At 44.0% G+C, this 10,503-nt stretch overlaps 1 protein-coding gene across 1 annotated transcript in view; it reads right to left on the bottom strand.

Moving 5' to 3' along the window:
• Positions 1-1,645: 1,645 nt before the first annotated feature.
• The window catches only part of LOC144175049 (uncharacterized), a 98,751-nt gene continuing 89,893 nt past the window's right edge, over positions 1,646-10,503 (bottom strand). The window contains exon 4 of the mRNA XM_077704087.1: positions 1,646-9,405. Within this exon, the coding sequence (XP_077560213.1) occupies positions 9,197-9,405 (209 nt within the window). The 3' untranslated portion in view covers positions 1,646-9,196. The remainder of the gene's footprint in view (positions 9,406-10,503) is intronic.

The following is a 10,503-nucleotide window of genomic DNA, read 5'->3' as shown; positions in this document are numbered from 1 at the left end:
TTAGCATCTTAGCAGGGCCGCATCAAACAGGTAGTATTAAAGGCAGGTCAATTTTTACGAAATACACATGGCGCGGAGTGTACTTGAGATTTGCGACGTGACGCACACAGGCGTCGCAATGCTGCAGGTAGACCTAGAAAAGGCGTTTGATCGTGTGCCCCACAATGGACTCATGGCGGTTTTGAAACATGGTATCATCGGGTCAGTCATTCTAGAGGGTGTGCGCATGGCGTACAGCAACTGTACAACTAGGCTGATTGTTAACAAAGTGGTTGGAAAGTGTCTAGAAGTGCAGAGATCCGTGAGGCAGGGGTGTCCTCTTTCTCCTCTCCTCTTTTGCATATATATTGAATCATTATGTTTAAGCATAAAAAAAACGACACTGTCAAGGAATTTAAACTTAAAACAGCTGACATTAAAGTTTTAGCATACGCGGACGGTATCGCTATCTTCTGCGTAGATCAACAAAGCATTGCTAGGGTCATTAGTACAGTTAAATGGTTTTGTTATGTTAGTGGATGTGCTATAAACTGGGACAAGTGCCTGGGCATGTGGCACCAAGCCACTACTATCCAAAACCCAAATTCTGGTAAAATTCTTTTATGATGTAGTGAATGCGGAAGCATGCGGGATTAATTGCCGAATGCTTCCTACCATTATCATCATCATTCTTTCCCCTTTCGTCGTTCTGATCTTTTCTGTTATAAAACTCGGCACGTGTCCGCTTTCACATCGCCAAGAAAAGAGGGCACTTTGCGGGAAAGTGCACCGCTTTGTTAGCACTCTTTCAGCATGCTCCAAATTTGCATGTAGGCCTGCGAAAGCGCCTCTAACACACGTTTCTAAGTCGTAGCCACAATACATTCTCTCTAGACCCACCTTTAGTCAGATAAGGTAGCTGAACTGTGGCGGTGGCACGCTGGGGATGCGGGTTCGTCTTGCGTTCCTGGATTCTCTGGTTCGACTATCATCCCGGCCAAAACATGCCCAATCTTTTTTTCTAACATTTTACCTTACTTGGTTTTCAGGAGCTTGACTGGGAAATTCAGTATCCATCCGAGCATTCTTTCCCCACTATTTTGTTGAGCCATCAGCCATTTTATCTGCCATCTTTTTGCCACGATGCCGAATTTTCGACCTTATGGATTGGCTACTGCTTTCGTATTTTCGTATTATGAACGGGACGAAAGCGGCAGGAATTTGTTCGGCAACCGAAACGTCAGAAATGTCGCACAGTGAAAAAAAAAAGAAAAAAAAAATCACCAAATCCATGCAGCTAAAACACAAGACATTTTAGCACCGAAAGTGGTGAAATCATCGCATGCGGCGTTTGCTCCCGTAATAACACGTATTATTGTGCATCGTATTACCGCCGAATAGCAACAATGGCCGTGGCGACGCATGCTACTTGAGCGCTCCTACCTTTCGCGTTCAACTTGCATGAGTCGGAGGATACCGCAAACTTAAAAGTTTGGTTACACTTAGAAAACTTCGTATCAGATCACAAGTATGGCTATGTGAAATGACCGTCACCGGTGAAAAAATTGCAGTAACTGATACATATTTCTAAAGATCAAAGTTGGACGAAGGGCTGAGTCTTTGCAGACGGCCCCCAGCTGAAATACATGAAAGACGACAAAGCGTATTGGTTGTGGCAAGCTGCTTTAATTATCACGCCTTTTGACAAGTGACGTCTCTATCTTGTACGGACGCCCATGCACATTGATTCAATCACCGATGTGGGTAAGACAGCTACAACACTGTAAGGCACATTGGAGGCTGACATCGATGAAGCACAAATGTAAGGTTGCTCAAGGGTCTGTGGACACACACATGAAACAACACTGAAACATTACGCGCAATTGTTATGTACTCCACAATACTACTGCACCGAAGAGCACAAACATGTACCACAAAACAACATTTTCACCACAGAACGACTGTAATCGACAGAAATGACTAAGTGCAGCTTCCTGTATTGGCATTTGACAAAAATCATATCATTGTGTCGACAAAACTTAGCTGTAACAACTGTGAACTTTACCATACACCGACATTCTTGATTTAAAAATACTCAAGTAGCATTTTGTATGATAAAAGCAGAGTTACGAAATAGAAGCATGAATATTGATTAAGCTGCATGACGTTTTTTTTACTAATAGTAAAGATGTAGACACTGCCGATAACGCTTCTGGTAAATTGTCTTGAGTCTTATTCCCGCGTTAATTTACTGAAAGTTTTAAACGCAACTAACACTAAAAGTTTCCGGGCGAATTAAAACTGCAACATTCGTCGCGCTTGGGACACTTGGGAACTTGATTAACTAATTACTAGCATATGCCGTGTACTCCACATGGCCTGAAGTTTGTAAAAGTAGTTGTGTGTCTCGCTCTCTATTTTGCCCATTTTGTAGCGTGGTAGTATGATGCAAATACAACTGAAATATCATGGGATGCCATGTTACGGGACTTGGTTTTAATGAGAGCATCAGTGCGTTAGCGCGTTGCCTTTGAAATTCTCAGTGGCTAAAAAACCACATTTGCTAGCAGTACGTATGCATTGAACCAAAACAGAAAGTAGATTTTTGTGGTTGAAAGTTCGCGCAAGTATTACCAAGAAAACATTGACAGATGCGAGAAGGGTGCCATAAGCGGGGTGAAGAAAGGCTCTTGTACTGCTCAGAGTAAAGTGTGCACAGCACTGAACTTGTACGCTTGAAGTTATTAATTAAAACCAATCGTACTGTCGTCAAATTTAGCCTTGCTTGCACGCCCTGCTTGCCCCGCCGTACACAGCGCCGGCTGCAAGGCGTAAAGGATTGCGCTGCGACGCAAATAACCCGAGTTCGACTCCCTACGGCGTCAAGGATAAATTTGTAGTGGGAGGGAAGTACAACGACACAAATGGATGTGTGCGAGATTTCGTCGCACGGTAGAAATTTCCCGTAATATGAATTAACCTGTAGCTTTCCCCTCTCGTACCCTAGAGGTAGCTTCAGCGCGTTTACCTGAAACTGTTTACTGAGAAGCAAAAGTCAACATTAGCCATAAAACAAACAAGAACAAAAAGTTTGAGGCATCAGCGTCAAACCGCATTGCATGCGATTGTGACGCCACAACAATTCCCAAGGAAGGTGCAAACGAAACTCATTCTTCTTCCAAGCTTAATAAAAACGTCGCAGCTCCTTGATTCCACGCAAGCAGCAAAATACAGGGTTGTATACCGCAGCTGTAAATAGGTGTTCACAAAGGCTCTTTACGCGGCCCATTAAGCTTTAAGATGAACTTTTGTGTGAATAATGACATGCACAATAAGGGCGTCTGTTTTGGCACGGAATGAATCTTCTCTTTTCTCCGATCGGCTGCTGACAGCGCGCCACATTTTAGCATGTTCGCCGACAAATGGCAACAAGCGTGAAGACTTTCACATTTTATAAATTTCCAGGAACTACTCGTTAACTCCCACTCCTTCATTACTGCATAATTTCGTCACAGCAAAACGAACAGATGCACATCACACTCCACATTTGAGTCCATCTCGAATGTTTTTGCGAAGGCTGCCGACTTTTAAAAGGCCTTTGTTTACACAGCTTTATTGGCCTTCGCCACAGTCTGAAGATAGTGATAGTGGGTTCAATGTCCCGGAGAACTCCCTTTGTTTAAGCAGGCCGTTTTGCTTTGTTTATCAAACGGTTGAGTGGAAGCACTAGAAATGTTGACAGCTGTAAGCAATCTACAGTGGAAATAGTGGTGGCGTAAGCCTAGAGAGGTGTGATAATGATATTTAAACGCAGACTTGAATTATATGGTGCACTAAATATTGCACACCATTTTTGTCGGTCAGGAGCTAGTTTCTATGTTCAAATCTTTTGGAGGCGGACACCGGAGTGAAAAAACGTTTTTGATCATATAATAACACTCTCGACAGCTAAAGTATTGCTTTCATAGCCTCGCCCGCGCTACATTTATAAATCCTAAAGAAACTAGAAGAGGAAAAATAAAATAAGTAGCTAGGTTTTCGTATGTGATTCTGTGCACTCAAATTTTACATGCTGTGCTCACAACGAATGGGCAGCTACCCTTGCTAGAGTGTTGCCGATGGATATACTCTAGGAAATCCCCGTAGGGCTTCTTCTCCATAATGCGTCAAAATGAACAATAGCAGTGGCCTAGTGTGCGAATTCGGCGAATGACGAAGCTCAAAATATGACTTGCCTTCAAAATATGCATGTGCGCAGGGACAACACGCAAGGAGTGGAAGGCATTTTGCATGGCGCAATGTCCTGCAGCCGACGCCCCTTTTCACTCGAATTGAATGCTCGACCCGGAATTCGTGGAATTTGCGCACTAGGCCTCTTCGACTGGTCGTTCTGGAGCATTGTGGTGAAGACGCCCTACAGGGACTTCTTAGAGTGTAAAGTACAAGAATGAGATACCCTGTATACTTGCTGACACTAGCGCATTGGTCCTAATTCAAGTGATCGCCTATTTCTGAAAAAAAAAGAGCCTAGAGCATAGCAGAGCTGCACATAAATACGCTATGAGGCAAACGAAACAAACTTTTCTAAATGACACTAGTTCGGGCTGAAGTATGCAGGGTAGCTGAACATTGCGTACGAATAATCACATCTGAAGAAATCCGGCGTGACACAGCTTTTAGCGCTGTGCGCCCATTAGGTCAACTATTTAGTTATATTGACCTACAGCAGGATCATTCTTTACTGTACTGAGGCAACTTTCACCACCTTTTTAGCCTGCCGAAAAAGTACACTGTGCTCGAACGCATTTTTATAGCTGTTTCATTAGAACAGCATTCAGGAGCTGTGACCTAAAACTCCTACCTGAAGTACCTATGCACGCAGAATAACAGATAAGAACTGCATTAATACGAAGCATGTGTTTTATGAAAGCACTTTATAGACGAAACTAAACTTTGTAATTATTGAAAGGTGAAAGTATTTAAGGAATCATGTTTGTTTAAGTAGCTTATGCGATTTGCGGCTTCGGTTTGCTCTGCACCCGAAAAGTAACTATATACTCAACGCTGTGCCCTCATCACCGCTACAGCACTGCTGCGGGTGAGCCGTCGATTCTTAAGTCTACTTTCAGTAGGCACACGCATTCTTCGAAAATGACGGTGATTGGCATAGGAGCTGATATAGCCAGAAAACCTATTAGTTTTAAACAGTAAATCAAACGGAACTGCGGGAGCGCAATACCTGAGTTCAGCAGCAGCACGTGCAACAGCTCCTGGTATCGGCATTTCAGAGGAATTGTGATACATATGTTCCCGACCGAGAGCACGCCCACCAACATTTGGCAGTGCAGAAAATTTGGTTAAAGGCCGACAGAAAGGGCGTATAAGCTGCAGCGACCCGAGCGGCACCTCGACAGCCATTTTTTATGACCGCCGGGTTATAGATGGTATTAACTGAAAAGACTAGCAGTCGATTTCTTCACTTGGCAACACTGGAAACGGCCACGGACGGGGCGGGGCTTGTGCCGCTGCGTCCACATGCCGCAGAAAAAAAAACACCAGAGTGGGTCGTCTGCTCCGGGGGTGTCAACAGAGATGTTATTAATCGCACTCACATTGGAGTCGACGCATTACTTTGCGTTCGGTGGGGTAGAGTGTGGCACGTCCAACACACACCATGTTATTAGCATGGACAAGTACCGCCATCCCGCGGATCCCGACGTAACCAGTGAATGCAGCTTATACATTGCCATGATAACCATTATAAAGACGGGGATTGTGGCAATACGCCTATTTATAGTAAATCGTATCTGTACGAGAACGAGCGGCAGCAAACATCAAGGCGGATCTTGAGGCGCTGTTTACTAAGGGATTAGCCTGCCTGCATGCCCTCTAAGGCCACTTCACCACAATGCAGTCGGGTGGCAAATACATGCTGCCAACGAAGAAAATTCGCAGAATGACAGCAACGTTCATACAATTTCGTAAAAAATGTGATCTGCGCTGTTGCAGAGCTCGATGCAGAACGTCATTATTGTATTGCGTGATGCAACAGCGCAAACAGAACTTTTGAGTTAAATCGACTGCTCTCGACATACCATTTGCCATTTTTTTGTTGGCTGCATAGATTTGTCAATCGAGTGTATTGTGACGAAGCTGAACTACGGGATTGTCTTAGAGTTCATGGAGGGCAGCAGATATTGAAAACCGATGTCCTGCGGGAGATATTTGTGGTGGTGTCAATATTCTTGCGAAGCAATGGCAGTGGTGACATTTGTAATTGTACAAAAACAATGACCGTATACTTTTGCCCTGGTTTCAGAAGTATCTGAGGTAGTCCTGAAGCTTTCATTTCGGAGGAATCAGTCTGAATGAGAAATAGTTCAAGGCTGGCCTACCGTGTGACTTCTGCTATACTCAATACTGCTACTAGGTGCAAAATACATCCAAGTATTGCAGAGATAGCTACAAGAGTCATGGACCGAGATATTCCTAGTGTTTGTTACGGTATAAGATAGAAAGAAAAGGGGCCTGTTATGAAAGATAAGAGATGCACCTTGCTAAAAGCAATTGACGGAATACAGTAAGATTTCTTTTAAAAGCTGTCATTGGATAATTACTAACGCACATGAACCAATACTTCAAAACCAAGCGAGTTACAAAATGCACCTCACCTTCTGACACCACAAACCGTGTACATGATTGCAATAAACAATGGGTCGAACTCCGTATCTCAACAGTAGATGAATATACACCGTTGTGCACGGTGAAGCAATGTTGAAATTCTTTACAGAGCGCTTTGCGATGCAGTTAATAATTATGCAGAAGTAGAAAAAGGACAGGCTAATTATAAACAGGAGTAACGTAATTCATTTTCAAAAAATCAAATGGTCAAGAAAGTACTGTGTTCACAACCTTTTTTGAAGTAATATTAGTAGTTCTTTGAGCAAGCCACTGTACACTTTATTATTATATGTCATACTACAAAAATAAAAAGCGAGCTTTTTTAAATATAATAACATAAATAAAAAGGTTGACTCAAGAAAGTATTGCTGCTGCGTGCTGCACTATCTGAACAAATCGATAGAATAAAGAAGAGGACATACAGCCTAGTTTTGATAAATTCAAAAGCAAGTTTCCTTCAGGTTGTTGCATTTCCTCCGGTGTAACAACACACATTCTTGCATACAGTCACTGTCACGTGCATTTTTATTAATATCTATACTTGCCGTCAACCTTCCGTATGCAACGTACCATTGCGTACACAATTCTACCTGAAACTGCCAAATTACTGAGAGTTCTGCTGACCGCACAAGTTTGTAAAAAATATTCAAGTTTCAATGTTCAGGTCCAACACAACTTTCGGTAAGTGTGTCCAAAGTCACTTAAGAACACTGTCTTTCACATAATCTTGTTGACAATGCCTAATGATTTAAGGACTACCGATGTCCTCCTATAATGCTTCAAAACAGTCTAATGCCCTTAATTAAATCAAAAACAGAAACCCGCTGTTTGTCACTCAATCTGGAAATATTTGAGCATGAAACGCCGCCATAGTGATTACGCATGGTCACTTCACTTTGCAAAATAAACTTGCAGTGCAACTGAACATACCGTATTATTCTGAAGATCCGAAATGCTGCCAATTGGTCATTACTGCACTGTTCTCAGACGTTCCATTATACTTTGAAAGCGCAGGCTAGTGCAGAAAGCGATTCCTTTGGTAGTTATAAGAGGTTTAAGATCTCCATATTCACGAAGTAACGGTGTTTAAACAGGTAAATTATGTACAGTGAGGGAAGATACCTTTTTCCATAATCGGTGGTGTCAACGGATTGCACAGGAAAAGTACATTTGCTACACACACACACACGATTGTGTTGTGCAAACGACAACAGGACCGTCGGCCGCTAGAGCAATATAGTGTGTTTGGTTGCCTGTTATTTGTAGAGTAGAGGTGTAGAGCTTAAAGCAAGCGTGATGCAATACGCGCTCAATATTGTCCTTATTGAGTCTCCGAAAAAAAATTACATATTATAGATTTATTCATTTAAAGTTCGACAATGCACACACAAATACTTTAAGGGCCGTATTCTAAGTCCCTCCTCCACTCCATTTCTTCCCTCAACTCGGCTGAGGGGAGGATTCCGCAATGCTTATGCATGGGGAATCGATTTTAAGGACCTTCTCCACTGGAGGCTCGAGTGGAGGGAGGATTCAGAATACCAGGGTAAGACTCGGTGAAAGCAGATAAGATTGATTTCTCGCGAAAGTCAACCGGGTGACCTGATGGTTTCCACGATTGGCGTACCACAATAAACTGCGAGCATTATGATCTGCCGACGTTTGCACTTGCACAGCGTCAGCACACGGCCAAACACAAAGCTGCTTATAAGGGTAGCTGCGGTGGCATTAGGAACGGGCTCAATACGTGAAGTCAACGGGTTGAATTCCACAAAACATTAGTTACACTTGTACACACCAGCTTGCACAGAGAAAACATGTTAAAACATACGTAACAAAATGCAGAACATCACATGACATATGTAACAACAACACACATAACTGTTCGATATTACGCAGCTTTTAACTGTACCTTTCTTCAGAACGTTCCTTCTTAGTTCGACCCGAGAGCAAAGACATACCGGAGAGCGTGAGCGTCACTGCGGGCAGTGCTGCGCTAGTAACGTCTCGAAGACAAGCGCAGTGGAAACGCAGAATAGTACGTTCACGCTGCCATAAGCTTTGGGAGAGCAGACGTGTGAGCTGCCGCCACATTGTACTGTCAGAAGTAGGTCGTTGCAGCCAGCATGTGTATGTGCGAAAAATGGCGTACATGGACTGTTAAGCATGCTGAGTTATATCAAGCCGATCCGCAGAACTACGTGCTACTGTAATCCAACGCAGATTCGTAACTAGGTGCTGGGCGCACCCGCTGGCAGTGCAAAACAACGGCGACTCGCAAAGCTTCCGACAAGCCTGTGTATCTCGTTCCGATTAAGCTACAACGCTGCCCACATTCTTCGAAACTAAAGCTTATTTACACTAAAAAAAAAAAAAAACCCTGCAGTTTGGTGAGGCCTAGTCGTGTCACACTCGGTACAAGGCCTTGCTTTTTCCAGGTGTCCGCTGACTAACTACGAACGGGACCGGCGACTCGTAACAGGGGGCGCTCCGATTTGAAAATTTGAAAATGTCGCCCATCCACTGGGGGTGCGGCTCAGGTGGGCATCCGAGTAGCGGCTGCCAACCCCAGAAAGAGGGCCAACAAGACCAGCGACGCCGAGGTCCGACGGTCCGGTGCAGAATTGCAGTAGTCCGAGTCGCAGATGCATCGCACCGTGGTCCAGGCCCGGCTGGTCTCCGTCAGGCACCCCTTGTGTGGAGGGTTCGGCGGAGCACAGTTGCGCCTGACGTGCTCGAAGTCACCTGCGGGCAAGAAAATGACCCGGCTTTTTAACCATAGCCCTTCTCCCTCAATCGCTACGTTCTTCGATGTCATTAATGGCTGTTCAGTTCTGAGCCTTACCCGTTTACTTATGCGCCTTCTACGGCGTGCTTTTATCGACGGCTACGCGCATGGTTTTACTAACCGTTTTTAAAGGAAGCCACGCGACATTTTAAGTTGCTTTGCAGGTAAAGCGAATCCCGGTTGACAGCTTGAGTGGCAAATGAAACTCGTTCGGTTAGCGTAGTGATTTTGCTCTGGTGAATTCACGACACCTTTCTTTGAGCAGGAATGTGCAACTATGGTCGCTGCTTTCACCTAAATAACACTCTTACTGTATTCTCTAATTTATACTGAGCCCTTAATTAGCCTGCAGCCCCATATCCCGTTTTAAAGGGACTGTAAGAAAAAAATTACGCCATTCAATCCCGTTGTAAAAGCATTGCAGAAACGTTCCTATAGGGGTCAGAACAGTCCCGCGCATACATTCCGCATGAATGTAATGTCCTCAAATCATGGCTCGGCATGCTTTCTGCGTTCTCTTCGTGCCTGCTATCTGTATGTCTATGGGACACTAGCTAATGTTATTTCCTCTCGCTGTGCGCTATGATTACTTACAGGGTTGCCATGTCTTTACCAGCTGGTATTAAAGATTACTGAAGGCCACTTTGTGGAGCACTGCCTACATTTATGTTTGCATACACGCCGGGTCCTAGTCCTTTTTGGCACCACTGACGACATCATTCATGCTTGATTAGTTGACCTTTGTTGGTGGTTCATTGATAGGCTTAAATAGAGTGTACTGTGATGGTATATATCGTCCTTCTGCATATATCTTTCGGCCCTAGAAAATACCATTGGTTATTTGGTGTGAATTACCAAGAAAAAAGACCAGTAAAAAGTACTGCTTGCTCTCAACATTTGGGCACTTGATGACAGGACTGAATTTTATCGGCAAGTCGCGCATTCGTGTGCACAGAACAGAGAGCGCAATCAGCGTCATTCTTTTTTTGGATCCCTGAGCAGTTCTGAAGCAAATGAGTGCCGTTGGGTATACCAGCGGCGCCTACGTACTTTGG

This window comes from Haemaphysalis longicornis, unplaced genomic scaffold (assembly GCF_048455015.1).
Source record: "Haemaphysalis longicornis isolate Haplotype H1 unplaced genomic scaffold, Haemaphysalis longicornis Haplotype H1 scaffold_3, whole genome shotgun sequence".
NCBI lineage: Eukaryota > Metazoa > Arthropoda > Arachnida > Ixodida > Ixodidae > Haemaphysalis > Haemaphysalis longicornis.
This window is presented reverse-complemented; position numbering and strand designations above follow the sequence as displayed.